Source organism: Ammospiza caudacuta, chromosome 13, assembly GCF_027887145.1.
Source record: "Ammospiza caudacuta isolate bAmmCau1 chromosome 13, bAmmCau1.pri, whole genome shotgun sequence".
Taxonomy (NCBI): Eukaryota; Metazoa; Chordata; class Aves; order Passeriformes; family Passerellidae; genus Ammospiza; species Ammospiza caudacuta.
In genome coordinates, this window is record NC_080605.1 from 21,008,019 (window position 1) to 21,024,748 (window position 16,730).

At 53.9% G+C, this 16,730-nt stretch overlaps 1 protein-coding gene across 2 annotated transcripts in view; it reads left to right on the top strand.

Moving 5' to 3' along the window:
• Nucleotides 1-16,730, top strand: part of ACSF3 (acyl-CoA synthetase family member 3) — a 50,009-nt gene that overhangs the window by 12,548 nt on the left and 20,731 nt on the right. The window contains exons 4-5 of one of the 2 annotated variants that reach the window (XM_058813615.1): nt 365-510; nt 6,817-6,929. In XM_058813615.1, coding sequence (XP_058669598.1) covers nt 365-510; nt 6,817-6,929 — 259 coding nt within the window. The remainder of the gene's footprint in view (nt 1-364; nt 511-6,816; nt 6,930-16,730) is intronic. The other variant, XM_058813616.1, reaches the window with a different exon arrangement.

Genomic DNA, 16,730 nt, shown 5'->3' on the forward strand with positions numbered 1-16,730 from the left:
CAGGTTTTCCTTTCAGCATCACCTATTTCAGTGCTGGCTGTTGTGCTTTGGTGTCTCTGTGACAGGAACAAGGGTGACATTATTTAATTGTGAGCCACTCTTGCATGGGAGAGCCAGAAGGGGCTCGTTGTGTGTCACCCTGTGGAACACATGGTCCTGCAGCCCAGGATCTCTTGTAAGAGGCTGTCCTGGTTAGGTTAAACCCCACATCAGGCTGAGAATGTGAGGGACATCTTTGGTGCTGGTTAAGGGGATTTTGGGGCTGCAGGTTTTATGCAGAGCTGTTTGTGCCCCTGTGTCAGGCTGCAAATTCCCTGGAGCAAAGCTTCTCTCAGATACTCTTACCTGACCTTTCCCTGTGCAGGTTAATGGTGTCAGGCTCAGCAGCCCTGCCTGTGCCTGTCCTGGAGAAGTGGAAGAGCATCACGGGGCACACCTTGCTGGAGAGGTATGGGATGACTGAGATTGGGATGGCGCTTTCTAACCCTTTGCATGGAGTCCGAGTGCCAGGTAGGAGTCCCCAGGGGTGCCCCTGTTTGGAGGCCTGTGCTGGGGGTGCTCTGGGCTGTTCTGTGCACAGGAGTGAGGAGAGGCCACGCTGGGAACAAGCCTGCTGGGAACTGGCACTGGGGGTTCAGGGTGTGGGTGTGTGGGAAGGGGCTGCTGGGTTGCCCAGGGATCAGAGCTGTGTGTGCAGAGCTGGCAGTGGTGCCCGCTGCCCTGACCAGGCTGGCACACTCCAGACTGATGCTCTGTTACTTTCAAAGTCTTAGTGAATTGAGGGAGCGTTTCTTCAGCTCCTGCTGCCTGGAGTTGTATTTCTGGGTGGTGTCACACAGGATTCTCCACACAGCAGTGCTTGTCCAACCCATCAGTGCTGAACACTCAAAATAGGATGTCTGCTTACTCTTATTTTAGTGCCTGTTTCTTGCCTCTTCAGGAATTCAAAATTGTCACACCTCGCTGTACACTCTGGGCCTGTTCTCTCCTTGTCTTTCCCCCCCTTCTCTGAGCTCCACTTTGTGATTCCTCTCCATGGCTGTACTTTCTGGAACCTAGAAATAAATTGATCTGAGACATTGCAAATGTGAAATGCCCCCACTCTCCCTGTGGTTGGAGCGTGGCCATCTGTGTGCCCACCCCGTGCCACCTGCCTCCCCACAGGCTGTCTGTGCAGGCATGGCACCATATGCAGCCTCCTGGGGAACTGGTGTTACCCCACAGGGGGACCTGGGTGTCACAGCCTCCCTCAGCACCCCAATCCCATGGCATGCAGGAGCTGGGTCCTGCAGGGGTGGCTCAGGGAGAGGAGAAGCCAAAACTCCCCCTCATTGACTCCTCAGCCTGAGAACAGCTTGGAACACAAATTCTGTTTTACTTTTGCAGGGTAACTGTCATTCCCTCACCCCACCTCAGCCAGATTTATCTCCCTCCAGCAGGCAGGAGAGGGAGGCAGGCAGGAAAAACAAGACTCCCATCTGCAGGAGCTCGAGCTGTGTGTGAGCCCCACAGCCCAGGGTGACAGGGCAGGCATCATTGCACTGGCCCTGTGGAATATTTGCTTTTTATTGATTTTCATGAGGGAAAAGGAGTGGAGACTCCAGAAATTTCCCAGGGGACTAAAAGGGAAAAGGAATAAGACTGAAAGCAGCATGGCAGTGCACAAGCTGGCACCCAGGAGAGCAGCTCCTGCCCCAGAGCTAATGGCTGTGCTCTTGAACATCATCCCTGTGGATCCTGGGGTCTGCAGGGCACCTGGGCACAAACCCTCTTGTGCAGAGGGGCTGGGGACTGTCACTCCAGCCCCATCCAGGGGCTCCTGCAGCCCCCAGAGGGGAGAGAAGTGTCTCACAAAGGTGGGGATCAGCAAGAAGCCGTTCAGAAATGAGGCTATAATTGAATAGGCTTGATTAATTTATTTCAGGAAGTGTCAGCTGGGAAGCAGATAGGTGAAGCTGAGGCATAATTTACTGGAGCTGTGAAAAAGCTTTTGATCTAGTGCCCTGTTAGAGGCTGGCTGGGAGGTCACCAGGTACCACAGAGATCCCAGAGGCAGCTGAGGTGGGCTGGGAGCAGGGGACATCTGCCAGAGGGTCTCTCCTGGACTGGGAGCAGCACACATCCTCCTGCCCTGCTCTGACCTGTTGGAGTGAGCCCAGAGGAGGCACCAGGAGGGGCAGAGGGATGGAACACCTCTGCTAGAGAATTGGGATTGTTGTTGGAGAAGAGAGGGCTTTGGGGTGACTAATTGTGGCCTTCAGTTCCTGAAAGGACCTACAAGGGAGATGGAGTGGGACTTTGGACAAGGTCCTGGAGGGACAAAACAAGGGGGAATGGCTCCACAATTAACTTTAGGTTTAGATTAGATATTGGTAAGAAATTCTTCCCTGTGAGGGTGCTGAGGCCCTTCTCTGGGTGCCCAGAGCAGCTCTGACTGCCCCTGGATCCTTGGCAGTGCCCATGGCCAGGCTGGACAGGGCTTGGAGCAGCCTGGGATAGTGGAAGGTGTCCCTGCCATGGCAGGAGGTGGAATGAAATGAGCTTTAAGGTCCTTCCAAACCATTCTGTGATTCATGAGCCTCTGAGGAGAGATCCCGGGGCTTCCCTTGCCGCCTTGGTGTGGCAGGAGAGAAGTGGAGTCCTTGGACCCTGCCCATCCTGCCCGTGTCCCCAGCACTGTGTCCCCTCTCTCCACCCTCAGCACAGGTCTGAAGGGGCAGGCATGGGATGTGGGAGCTTTAATTTCCAGAAGCAGCAAAGATGAAAGATTTGAAAGATAAATGTTTGCTTGTATATGGTTAAAACCCTGCTTAAAATGCCTCTGTTTTCACCAGCTCTCATTCTAATCCCCCCCGGTGCTGTTACTGTGAAGGGAGATGAATAATTCATGGCCGGAGAATGCCTCACTGGGCCTAATCACCACTTTAATTGGAGGTTTAGATCAGAGCAGCTAATAGCTGCTACAGCGGGGACTCCGTGTATTGTTGACAGTGAGATCCTTGAGTGCCTTATCGTCGGCCTGCCCCAATCCTCCCGGGACTCAGCGGCCCCAGCTACCCAGATACCGAAGGACACAGAGCACGGGGCCAATTAAATTTATCTGGGAAGAGCTGACAACTTTTTTAAGCGGAGGAGAGGGGGTGAAAGCAGAGTGGTGTCACCCCCTCCTGCCTTGCCTGCAGCGCGGTGACACCGCGGGCGAGGCGCCAGCAGTGCTGAGCATCCAGGAGTCTGCACATTGCAGGGATGCAGAGGGGAAGCAGCAGAGATTTCTCCCCAGTTTCCCCTCAGGATTATGACTGGGGGAAAAAGGAAGTGCCAGCAGTGCTGAGCATCCAGGAGTCTGCACATTGCAGGGATGCAGAGGGGAAGCAGCAGAGATTTCTCCCCAGTTTCCCCTCAGGATTATGGCCAGGGACAAAAGGAAGCCAGTGCAGAGTGTTGGCCCCTTCTGATCACCGCAACTGTGGCTTGATGAAGGCAGAACTTCCTGGGCTGCTCCTTTGGGAATGAGCCCAAATTTCTGCTGACCTGTTGGAGTTGGCACAGGGTGTGTTTTGACACCTGGGAAGCTCCAGTCATTGTTTTTGCACAAATTCTATTAATCCTGGCAGGTTTGTGGAGCTCTAATCAATGGTAGGGGCTTTTTCAACCTTTACAGATGTTGATTTCAAAGTTTGTCACTTTTCCTAAATACCAGAAAAGCTTCTCCAGACAGAAATATAAGGAAGCAGCTCTCCACCAGGGACTTGTTGTACATGCTGGTTTTATTTTAGCCAAGCAGGAGAGGAACTGGTGGGGCTGTGTTAGTAACTGTGATCTGAAACACTGTGTGGGGAACATGCCACCTCCTCTGTGCCAGCCCTGTGCTCATCTTTGGTGTCTCATTGCCAAGGGCTGGGGCCAGCAGTGGGCACTAATCCTGGGGTCCTGCTGCCCATGAATCACTGCCCATTTCCACGTTGAGGTCAGCAGCTTGCATCCAGGGAAGGAACATCTTCTAGGAAGGCATCTGCCTGATCTTGATTTGAAAAATTGCAAGTCTGTGAGAGCCCCTGGCAGTTCCTTGCATTGGTTTCTGCTCCCTCCATGGGCTTTCCAGGACTGGTGCCTGCCCACAGACGTGCCATGTTTTGTGGGCAGATTGGAGTCTGTTCACACACAGTTTTTCACCCTGGAGGAACTGTTCCCACAGAAGTCTAGAAGGTGGCTCCAGCAACCTTCCATGCAACACTGAGGGTGTTTTCTGTGACTTGTTACTTGCTATGAGGCCTCTTGGAGCCTGCCATGGCAGGTGCAGGATTGTTTATAACACATATGGTGTGATTTTTAGGGTTGTCCTGTGCAGAGCCAGGAGCTGGACTTGATGATCCTTGTGGGATCCAACTTCTGTGATTCTCTGATTCCATAAATACCTCGACAGCGTACCTCAGGGCACTGCTGCCTCGTGCCCCCTCCTTGCCCTGCTGCAGCCCTGTGTCTCTGATTCCTGGCAGTGTGTGGCCTGGAGCTGGCAGCAGCCCAGGGGTGCTGGTGCTGAGGGGAGGCCGTGGCTGTGCTGTCTGACCAGAGTGCCAAAGGCAGTTTGAGCCGAGCTGACACGGATCACGGGGCTGCCACGTCGCTTTGTGTTTATTTCCAGCCAGATTTGCTAATTGTTCGGGTCGTTTTGCTGCAATAAAATCTCACTCCCTCATAGCCCATCTGCTCCTGGCTGATCCTGCAGGGATGCCATAAATCTGGGCTACGACGACATATCCATTTCCATGGCAACTGACCAATGTAGCAGACACAATCATGATGTCACGGATAGCGCATCTCCAGGGCTTCAACAGGAGAGGGAGAGCAGGGCAGGGAAAATGCCACTCCAACCCAAATGCCTGAAATGTGAGGCAGACAGGTTCTGCACGCCCTGCTCTAGGGAATTCCCAGTGTCAAGGTGATCCTGGCAGACCTGGAAAGCATCAGCTGGAGGCACTTCAGGGGAAAAAAATGATCATCCTTTAAAGAGCACAGTTACCGATTTATGGAATCACAGAATGGTTTGGTTTGGAAGGGATCCCTCAGCTCATCTTGTTCCCTGCCCTGGGCAGGGACACCTTCCACTAGCCCAGGTTGCTCCCAGCCCTGTCCAACCTGGCCTTGGGCACTGCCAGGGATCCAGGGGCAGCCCTGGGCACCTGTGCCAGGGCCTCAGCACCCTCCCAGGGAAGAATTTCTCCCTGAAATCCCATCTTACCCTGCTCTCTGGCTGTGGGAAGCCATTCCCCCTTGTCCTGCTACTCCAGGCCCTTGTGAAAAGTCTTTCTCCAGCTGAAACTCACTCCTGTCCAGTCCTGCTGAGCCACAGGCTGCTGTCAGCTGCTGTCCCTCTCCCTGCTCCCAGGGGATGAAGGTCACAGGCCCCATCAGGAGCCATCAGGAACCATCAGGAGGCCGAGTGAGACCTGCTGAGGTCTGCTGCCCATCCCACAGGTCACAGAACAGAGCTGCCCTCTCTGCTGAGCTCTCAGGTGCTCCCCAGCAAGAACAGGCCCTGAACTTTCCCAGGGGGTGGGAAAGCTGCAGGTTGGGGAGCTCTGGGTCCCAGACACAGCTTGGAGCTCAGCAGTGATCCTTGGCTTTGAAACTGAAACCTGTGGAAGAACGGGGTGGTTTTGATCCCTGCTTTTCTCCTGTGATGTTTTCTATCCAGTCTATTGATGTCTCCTAAAACTGAGATAATCCCTGGCAATTCTCAGCTGTTAAGCCTTTGCCTCCCCTGTCAGGTGCAGGCTGTAGAGGAGCAGAGTGATTGCTGTGCTCTCTCTTTTCACAGCTTTGTGTAGCTTTTGTGGTGCCTTTCTTTTTTTTCTTAAAAAAAAAAAACAAAAAACAAAAAAACCAAAAAACCAACAAAAAACCAACCAAACAAACAAAAAAAAAAAAAAAAAAAAAAAAGCCAAAAAGGAAACAGCTTCATTCCTGAGCTCTGAAGAGGTGCAGATGTCTTCAAAGAGTGGCCAGGAGGGTCTGTTGAGGGCTGGAGACACGTTCAGAGGCATTCCCACACTGCCTGCTCCTGACACACCGTGGGATCACCCCTTCCTCAAGGGACACTCCCAGCTAGGAAGTCCTTTAGGGCAGCACAGCAAATGCCATTGCTAGAGATGCTGTTTGCCTCCTGGCTGTGTGCTTTCCCTGCTGTGCCCCTCTCAGGACTCTAGCTGGTCACAGTGACCCCAAAATGTGTTAGAAAGTCTCTTTTCCCAGCCCAGTGCTCAAAGAAGGAGTCAGAGCTCTTAGTTTCTCTGTCTCAAGGTTGTTTATTGTTTCTTATCTGTAAAATTCTTTTTCCTGTCCAGCTGAGACAGTCAGAGGCACTCTGCCTCCCCTGGGGTGGTGTTACCTTTTTATACTAAAAACTGCATGTACAATATTTACAGCTACTTCCCAATACCTATCACCTGTGTTAGACAGTGAGCTTCTACTCTAAACCAATCTGTAAGTGCCACCATCCCAGCAGAAGGTGGAGGCCAAGAAGAAGAAGGAGAAAGGCTGGACACACCCAGATTCCTCCATCTTGCCCCCTGAACCCCCATTCTAAAAACCCCAACAATCTATTTTTCACCCCATGATAAATTCACTATCATTCTACTTAAACTGTCGCGGCTTGCAGATCCTCGTACAAGGTTGGTAATTTGCTCCGTGGGTCATAAGTGTCTTGGGCTCTGTGCCATGGTCTCAGCACCCCCTGGCAGGGGTTTGGCAGTCCAGGGCAGGCAGAGGGATGTGCTGGATTCCGAGATGCCCGTTTTCCATGCTCTGTGCCCCCAGGTTCCGTGGGCACCCCCCTGCCCGGCGTGGCCGTGCGCATCGCCAGCGAGACCCTGAGCGGCGGCGCCCGCTCCTACAGCATCCACGCCCAGGGCGATGAGAACAGCACACAGGTACTGCCTCCTCCTTCTCCGCTGCTTCACTTTGACAGGGTCTGCTCTCAGGGAAAGGTCTGTCCTTCCCAGCCTCTGAAAGCCCAAGGATTGTGAACTCAGTGACAGGGTTTGTTGTACTTCGTTGGTGGGTTCCTGGAGCTGTGGTGCTTTATGGATGGACGGGTGCTGTCCGTGCAATCATGGAATGGACAGGGCTAGAAGGGACCTTAAAGCCCATCCAGTGCCACCCCTGCCATGGCAGGGACACCTCCCAATAGCCCAGGTTGCTCCAATCCCCGATGTCCAACCTGGCCTTGGGTGCTGCCAGGGATCCAGGGGCAGCCACAGCTTCTCTGGGTACCCAGAGAAGGCCCTCATCATCCTCACAGGCAAGAATTCCTTCCCAATATCCAATCTAAACATATTCTATCTCACTCTGAAATAGACTCACTAGACTCTGACCAGGTCTAGTGGAAGGTCCCTGCCCATGGAACGAGACGAGCTTTAAGGTCCCTCCCAACCCAAGCCATTCCATGATTCTGTGCTTGGAAGGGCAGGACTGCTGGCCTTGGGGATTGCATTCATTTTGAAACAGCACTGGGGGAAACCCATCAGGTTGCCATGGAAGTCAAGCTCAGTGCTGAGCTCCACGTGATACCTGCACACAGTTGTGGTGTGCCAGAGGTCAGACATCTGGGATGGGAATCATATTCTACCCCAGTGCAGGGTGCTGAGTGTTCCCTGCCCCAGCCCAAGGTCCAGGCTGTCCCTTGCCACAGAAGTGGCTGAGCAGGGTCTGCATTCCTGCCCCCTCCCCTCCACACCCTCGCTGTGGTGTTGTGCTGCTCTGGCAGATCCATCCCTGCTGGTGCCTGGGCTTGGCTGAGCAGATAAATGCAGTGTGTGACAGGAGTGACCCCAGCAGTGACACTGTGGGTGGCACACAGGCAGGCGTGAGATTCAACCTGAAACAGGTTCCTTTGCTCATTCCCCTGGGAAATGGCTTCTCATCCAGCCATCCAGGCTGAGGGTTTGAAAGGGCTGTGCCAGAGACACTGCTGGTGTAAGCACTGCTGAGAGGCTCAAGAAAATCTTTTTTTGTCTGAATTATCTGGTGGCAGGTGGAGGAGCCAGCAGGGCCACAGGCAGCCCCGTGGGTGGGCTGTGCTCAGGTTGTGTTTTGTGTTCTGATGCTGTAAGAGCTGGATACACCCCAGACTTGTAAAGCAGCCCAGGGTACAGCTGGGAGGCACCACAGATTGTGGCTTTTATTAAAAAACCCTCTTTGCTGCTCTTTACTCTGTGTCACTGCTGTGGCGTGGCCGAGCAGTGGGCAAAGCAGGAGGGTCCCCATGTCCTGTTTTTGTCACTTCCTGGATGTGTGTTATATTTCACAGGTTTGTCCTCTGATCCCAAAGTTTGCTCTTGGCCTTTTTTTTCCACTTGTGTGGAACTGAGACATGAAATATAGTGTGTCCCTTTTAATAATGATCCTCTAATGCTTTTTTCCCCTCAGGGATCCCTGGGCACTTTACAAATTAGGTCTCAGACACGAGAATCCCCAAAGTGCAGCTCCTTCCAGGATGAAATGTGGATGTTGTTCTACTGAATTATGAGAGGAAAAAATATGAAATGTTATTTTTTCTGCTCAGCACTCCTTCCCCTCCCTTCTCATTGCACTGAGTGACCAGAGAGGGGGAGCCCAGATGATCTGTGTCTGGTGCTGGAAGCCCAGCACCTCCCTGGGGCTTCACAGAGCTGGTCTTCACATAACTCTCCTCTTTCCTCTGGCTTCAGGCTGCTTGGGTTTATTTTGGGGGCAGAGGAATTGCCCTTTTTCCTGGTGATTTCCCACCTGCAGCCCCCAGTGTGGCCCATACCCAGAGCTCACATTCTTGCAGGAGCTCCCACCAGCGCTGGCCTTGGCTCCCTGCCCCTTGCTGATGGTTCACTTTCCGTCAGGCTCTCCCCTGGGGACCTTTTGAAAGTTCTGGTGAATTCTCAAGTCATCAGCAGGGGAGGGTGTGGGGAGGTGGTAATTTGCCTCTGGGCATTGGCTCATGGGTTGGTTCCTCTCTGAAAAGCTGTCCCCATGTCACCCGCCATTCCTCTTGTCCCAGTTTAGCTGGGAGTTTCTTCAGGCTGCAGGGAGAGCAATGGTCCCGTCTGTTCAGGCCACCCTAGGAGACAGTGGCTGGCTGGGTACCTCCAGGACATCCACAGCATTTCCAGGAGCAGAGCAGAGCCAGCTGCCTCTGTCCCTGGGACTGTCACAAGGTGGGAAAAGCAGTCCCTGCTCCCAGCATGTGTTGGCACAGATGGCTGCGTGGAGCTGCCAGGAGTTTGGGGTTTGTGTGCCCTGGGCACGGAGTGTGACTGTCCCTGGCGTGACCAGGTGGCAGCCATGGTGACAACACCTCTGCTGCCAGGGATGCTGGAATTCCTGTTCCTCACACCTGCGGTGCCAGGCAGAGCCTCCCCTGCTCAGTGCCCGCCCCAGCCGTTGCTGCTGGCGCTGTGTGCATCATGCTTGGTTAATAATTCATGTCGGGGGACACAGCGTCAGTGGAATTTATTTAAAACCGGGCGGATCTGACAGTCCGAGTGCTCCTCACGCCCCAGCAGTCCGGGAAAGGCCCGGCTTTGTTAAAACCAGCTCCTCCTCGGCACAGGGGCTGCCCCAGGGATGGGAGGAGCTGGCTGGTGTCACCAGATAGCCCCCTGCCTTTCCCTTGCCTCCTGGGAGAAGGATGAACAAATCCTTGCTCGCCTTTCTCACGGGAGGGCTCTGAGCCTTATAGTGGAGGAGACTGAGGGGAGACCTCGGGGGTCTTCAGTGTCCTCAGGAGGGGCAGGTACTGATCTCTTCCCTCTGGTGAGCAGGGACAGGACCCAGGGAATGGCTGGAGCTGTGCCAGAGAGGTTTAGGTTGGATATTAGGAAAACAGAGTGTGCTGGGCACTGCCCAGGCTCCCCAGGGAATGGTCCTGGCCCCGAGAGCTCCAGGAGAGTTTGGACAATGCTGTCAGGGATGCACAGGGTGGGATTGCTGGAGTGCCTGTGCAGGGCCAGGGGTTGGATTGATAATCTTTGTTGGTCCCTCCCAGCTCAGGATATTCCATGATTCCATGATTCAAGCACCATGGGGCTGATCCGGGGGCATGCTGAGCAGGAGTCGGGCTCTGAGCCATCTCTCCTCCCCGGGCTCCTGTGAGCAGGTGATCTCTGTGCCGGGGCTGAGGCACCCTCAGGGCAATGTGGGAGGCGTTCACAGCTCGGCTGTGCCTGCAGAGCCCTCCCAACAGTGAGCAGAGAGCGGAGAGCGCTGCCCTTGCCAAGGAATTGTGTGCGGAGCTCGCAGGGTCAGCGCCCTCCCTGCCCGCCTTGGGCTGGGCTCCTGCTCCTGCCCCACCTCTGCCGGCGTTATCCGAACTGTTCCTTCCCCACCAACACCGTCTGTCCCTTTCCGTGTGCGACCCAAACAGGAGGAGGAGGAGGAGGAGGAGGAGGAGGAGGAGGCAGGCTGTGGGTGGCAGGAGCTGGGGAGTGTTCCTGCTCTGCCATCCCATAACTGCCTGAGCCTGCAGCAGGGGACCGCTGCAATTTGCAAAGCTGGTTCCTGGCACGCCCTGAAGATCAATAATCTACTTAGCTGAAAGTTTGCTGGATCTCTGTTCTGCCCTGCATTTTCTCCCATCCCTTGATTGGAGATTTCTTTTGGATTCCTTTCCTTCAAGCCTTCAGTCTCCTCTCAGGAGCCCTGTGCTCTGTTCGTCCCGTTTGTTCAGGGTTTCAGCCTGTCCTGTGCTGCTTTCTGTGGGTGCTGTGACCAGCCTGACACATCCCCTCTGCTCCAGCAGCCTGGGGACACCTGTGACAGGCCAGCGAGGGCAGCAGGTGACAGTGCCATGGGAGTCACAGCGCTGACTGTGTCCCCACCTCCAGCCTGTGCAGGAGTGGGGGATGCAGAGCTGTTCCCTGCAGAGATGCTGCTCTGGGAGCCCTGGGAGAAAGGCTTCTCCTCCAGCATCCCTGGGAGCAGAGGTGTAGGAGTGGGTGTGAGGGACAGCACTGCCCTGAGTCACCCCACAGTGGAGCCACTGGCATCCAGAGCAGTTCTCAGCTCCCCACCTTCCTTGGCCAGCTGCCTGCTGGGCCCATCCGACCCCTCAGGCTCAGTGATCCTTACCCACAGCCCAGGGTGCTTCATCCCATGGGGTGTTTCCCCCTGGGTTTTTGGCAGCTGTCCCTGTGGCTGTGGCACCCAGGAAAGGGTTACAGCTCTCCAGCTCTGAGCGTTTCAGTGTGCTTTGTTCAGTGCAATGCATATTTCATACGCTCAGCTTCCCAGCTGGCAGAGGCCTGGAAACCCTGCAAGCTGTCGGGTATTGTCTCTCTCCTTCTCCCCTTGTTTGTTTGTTGGCTTTTTTGGGGTTGTCATTTTTGTTGGATTTCTCTTTTTTTTTTCTTTTTCATCTTTCCCAAATTGCTGTCTCTCACCAAAGCCCAGCCCTGGTGCTGACAAAGGGGGGCTATCAATAGCTGAATGGCTCCCCAGCTGTAGCCAGGGCTGCAGCCAGGGCTTTCACGGGCAGCAATTTCCTCGCCGGGGCTGCAGAGGGAGCGTGGGGACGGGCAGGAGCTGGCAGCAGGAGGACGCTGTGCCACGGGCTTCCCCCCCTTCCAAAGGTTGTCATTATCTCGTTTATCCATATGCAAGCTGTCGAGCTGGACGGGAGCGGGCTCGGCCGTGGCTGTCCCTCCCTCCCGAAAGCCACCAGCATCTCTGTCCCCTCCTCCCGTGCCCCCCGTGGCTGTGCCATCTGCTCCCAGCCCTGCTGCTTGCCAGAGCCTCGGTGGGGCTGGGGGCAGCTGCCTCTGTCCCCCGTGCTTGTGATGCAGCTCTTGGCTGTTGGTGTCCCCATGGAGGGGACCAGGAGCGGCTCCACCTCGCTCTGATCGTCCCAGATCTCTTCAGAGCCCGTGGCGTGGTGCCCACTGAGCTGCCAGGGTTGTCCTGAAGGACTGGGCACCCCCTGGCTGGTGTGGGTGTGGGCACTTGGGTATCCCTGTGGGATTCTCCTCACCCATCCAGGTATCCCAGCACAGCTGGTGAGGCTGTAGCTGCTCTTCTGCAGAGGCCAGAGATGGGCACGTGCCTCCCGTGCCTGGCACTCCTGAGAATGGCCAGGGATGGGCATGTGCCCCTGTGCCTGGCACTCCTGAGAATGGCCAGGGATGGGCACGTGCCCCTGTGCCTGGCACTCCTGAGAATGGCCAGGGATGGGCAGGATGTGGCACCTGGCCCTGCCTGTACCGTCCCAGAGGAACAACTGAAGGAACACCTGGATTGTTCCTGTCCTATCCCATCCACACCTCAGCCTAGACCTGTTCATTCCTTGCCCTCAGTGCTCCTGCACCTCCAGAGCAGCTCTCCTCCAGTTTTCACTGGTTTTCTTGTCCCTGCTCCATCCCATCCTCGTGTATTGGTGAAGTTCACCATCCTTCACTGAAAAGTGAACTTTACCTGCAGCATCCCCATTGCATCTCCCATGAGGAGCTTTCCCTCAGCTCCATGATCCCTTCCATCAGGCAGTGTGGGGAATGTGTTCTTGAAGGCAGTCTGGATTAGATCTGCAGCTTTTCTTCTCTCTGCAACCCCAGCCCTCAGGATTTCTGGCACAATCCACCTTTGATAAAAACACCCTGCATTTATTCCCACTTTCCATTTGCCTCAGCTCCTTCCAGAGCCCTCTCAGCGCTGGACACTGCACTTGTGTGTGTTCCAGTTATTTTGGGTTTTTTTGCCATATTTCTCTCATCTCCTCAGGATCCTTTTTTGTGTCCTGACCAAGTAATTCAAGAGTCTCCACTTTGTTGCCCAGGCTGCTTTTGTTCCTGTATAAACATTTTAGCTGCTTCTCATTGATCACATGCTGTTCCTTACTCAACTCAGGCATTGATTCCATTCTCAGATGTATTTATATCTCCTTCCTTCTTTCTGTCTGCCCTCTGGTTTGGTTTTTATTTTTAATTTGTGGCCATAGCTCTGTTTAATTTCTTCCCGGTAGTAAAATAGAGGCAGAGGTTGCAGTAGCATCATGTCCTGTTGTTTCTCAGCTGAAAATTCTTCCCATCACAGGGACAGCCCCGATTCCAGAAGAATATTTCCTTGCCCAGGCTGCTTTTGTTCCTTTATAAACATCTTACCTGCTCCTCATTGATCACATGCTGTTCCTTACTCAACTCATGCATCGATTCCATTCTCTGATGTATTTATATCTGCCAAGAGGAGCCCTCTTTCCACAAGAGTTTCCTTTGAGCTCACCTTTGTCACAGCACCCTCAAGACCTCCATGAATCTCTTTGCTGTTGTTTTGTTCTTCCACAATATCCCAGACTGGTGTGGGTTGGAAGGATGAAGCTTATCTCATTCATGGGCAAGGAACTTCCACTAGAACATTCCTGTTTGTAGCTGAGGGAGGATTTGGGGTGTTTGTGGAGGAGCCCTGGGCATGGTGGGGAGGTGCTGAAGGAGGAGGAACTGTCTCATTCCAGGGTTCTTGCAGGGCATGGCTCAGCACAGGGAGCAGTCAGAGGTTGTGGGCAGTGTCTGTGCAGTCACAGCTCATCACAGCCCCCAGACTGCACTTACAGGGAAGGCTGGGGGAAACCAAACCAAAGATATTGGAATATGATCCCAATATTACCAGGTAGGCCACTGATGGAGTCCTTGCCTGGTCCTCTGCCTGCTCCAAGCCCAGAATCAGCTGAGGGCACATCCAAGGAGGAGAGCAGGGGCAGTGGGAAGATGTGCTGACATCTCACCTCGTTCATCATCCCAGGGAGCCTGCAAAGCACAGGGATGAGAACAGCAGCGTGGGGAGCTGCTGGCATCTCTGCAGCAGTGTCACACATTTAATTTACGGTGTCAATATAGATCAAGAGCTTCTGTGTCCATGGAACAACTGTGAGAAGGGCTGGCCTTTCCCAAACTTGGCTCGTTTTCTGTCCTGCTTTTGGGATCATCTGGAGCTGATCAGGCTGGGAACCTAAACACTTCAGTATTGCCTAAAAATATAGACAATCACTTTTGTTTTCAGTGGAGCAACGTTTGCTGTAAGTAGAGGGTTGGGTTGTTTGAAAATAAGTTTCAGTGTTCCAGCTCCACTGTGCACCAGCCTTGCTTTTAAATTTATAACTCTCCAAAATGAAAAGTAAATGGATTGTGTTATTCCCAGCCCTTTTATAAAAGTTAACATTGCAAAAACAGATGTGAAATGTGGCCTCGCAGATTACAGCCTGAGCTTGGGGTTTTTTGGTTGGGGTTTTATTTTTTCCTTGCTCTCTCTGTGCTGTGTCCCTGAGGAGCAGAAATCTGCCTTTTTCCAGCAGGAGGAAAATTGTTCTGTGTCTAAATTGCCTCCTGCCAGGCTCGTGTGTTTGCTGCAGGACACGGAGCTCCAAGGAACCATAATGCCTCTGCAAAACCAGGCAACTTAGCAGGGAATTTTTAATTAGGAAAGTTCAGATTGCCTGGGAACTTGGTAATGCTCTAACACACCTCCCAGTCCTAGGACATCCATTCCAGTGTGGCCCTGGGAATGGTGATTAGAGGCACTGGTGAGCAGGTGTTATCCCCAGCATCCTGCAGGAGGCAGGTGAGCACGTCCTCACCTCCCACACCAGGCCTGCCTGTGGTGGGGTCTGGGAAAGCAGAGTCTGGGCCAGGCCTGGAGCTGTTGGATGCTGTGTTCAGCCTGGAGAAAAGGAGGCTCAGGTGGGACCTTGTGGCTCTGCACAACTCCTGACAGGAGGGGACAGCCAGGACATCGGGCTCTGCTCCAGGGAACAGGGACAGGACAAGGGGAAACAGCTTCAGGCTGTGCCAGGGCAGGCTCAGGGTGGACAGCAGCAGGAATTTCTTCATGGAAAAGGTTTTCAACCTTCCCCAGGGAGGGTTGGAGTCCCCAGCCCTGGAGGTGCCCAGGGAACACCTGGAGGTGGCTCTCAGTGCTCAGTGCTGGGGACAAGGTGGGGATTTGGCACAGCTTGGGCTCAATGATCCTGAAGCTCTTTTCCAGCCTCAGTGATCCTGGGATTCTGGGACAGGCTCTGGGCCACCAAAGCCTTGGAAGGGGGACAGGGAGGTGTCTGGAGGAGTGAGGAGCCTGACTGGGGTGCAGGACAGAGCTGGATCAGTCCTTCAGGCTTTGTTGTATCATTTCCTGTGCTCTGGTATGTTAAAAAAGCCCAGCAAACACCAGGAAGAAGTGACTTCTCTGGCAGAAGAGGTAAAAGGGCTCTGTCACTTCCATAAACCTCACATACATAAATTATTGGCTTCTATTAGTCACTTTAGGGCTCAGTTGCTTAATTATTTTGATCACAGTAATCATTTATTTACAAGGTGGGGAAAAACGCCAAGCACTTCCAAGCTGAGCAGCGCAGCAGGGAGGAGGCAGGGCTGCAGAAGCATTTCTTTCCTCCCCACAAGTCAAAATGCTTTTGCTTCATGGAGTTACAAGGTCCTTTTTGAGGTCCCTGCTGAGAGATGATGCTCTGATCCACAGCATTTGGGCTCCCCCAAGAAAGAGGTTCAGCAAAACCAACTTCAGGTCCCTGTGCAGGAGAAGGATCCAGGGAGAGCTCAGAGCCCCTTCCAGGGCCTAGAGGGGCTCCAGGAGAGCTGGAGAGGGACTGGGGACAAGGGATGGAGGGACAGGACACAGGGAATGGCTTTAAACTGAAAAGAGGCAGGCTTAGATGGGATATCAGGCAGAAATCCTTCTCTGTGAGGGTGGGCAGGCCCTGTCACAGGTGCCCAGAGCAGCTGTGGCTGCCCCTGAATCCCTGGCAGTGCCCAAGGCCAGGCTGGACAGGGCTTGGAGCACCCTGGGATAGGGGAATGTGTCCCTGCCCATGGTGGGACTGGATAAACTTTGAAGTCCTTCCAAATGACTCTGTGGGTATTTGGGAGGTGAAGGGGGAAGGAGGCATCTGGTAGGGTTTAAGTGGATCTCTCTAAAACCTGTTTGCAACCTGGTATTTGGGTTTTCTCCTAAAAGTCTGTTTTCCTCCCAATCCCCCACCCAAGAACACGCTCTGACCTCCTCAAACCTCACCCTCCAGCTTCCCCTCTGTGTGTCCCACATGTTTCTGCTCAGGAATCCACCATGCCTTCGCTGCTTCCCAGAGAGGGACAGGCAGCTCTGAGCCTTCCCTAATTCCATGAGATCCATTGGAGCTCCGAGCTGCAGCTCCTGGTGGGGCAGAGACCGCAGGGAGCAAACGAACAAACGGCCCCTCAACAACCCAGGCCTGTGCCAGCCAGGGTTCCCAGCCCTTTACACACCACCCTCCTAATAGAGAGGTAAAATGGCACCGGGGAGAGGGGAAATATGCATTTTCTAATCACCCAGATTTAGGCCTTCAAAGGATTTATTACAACCTTTTATTTCCATGCGTGGAAAATGGAATCTTATCTCGCGAGCCGGCTGGTCCAGCTCCACTGCTTTTGGAGCTCTCTAACAACCTTCAGGGCCACGCTGTGCCTGGCTGTTAAACTTGCTGGAATGCATTAAAATATGGCCCTGGGAGAGGGGGAGATGGTGCACTCAGCAATGTGATGCCTCCAGCAGCTGCTCGTGCCATCGAGCCGTGCTGGAACAGCAGGAGCCACCAGGGCTGGGGTGAGAAAGGAAACCCCAGCTGTGTGTGCCATCCCTGCTGCCAGAGCCAGCCAGCACGGTGTACCTGGCACTGCAGAGGGGTCAGCTGGCAGGAGATGAATGCCATGAACCTGCAATTTGAGTTGCTG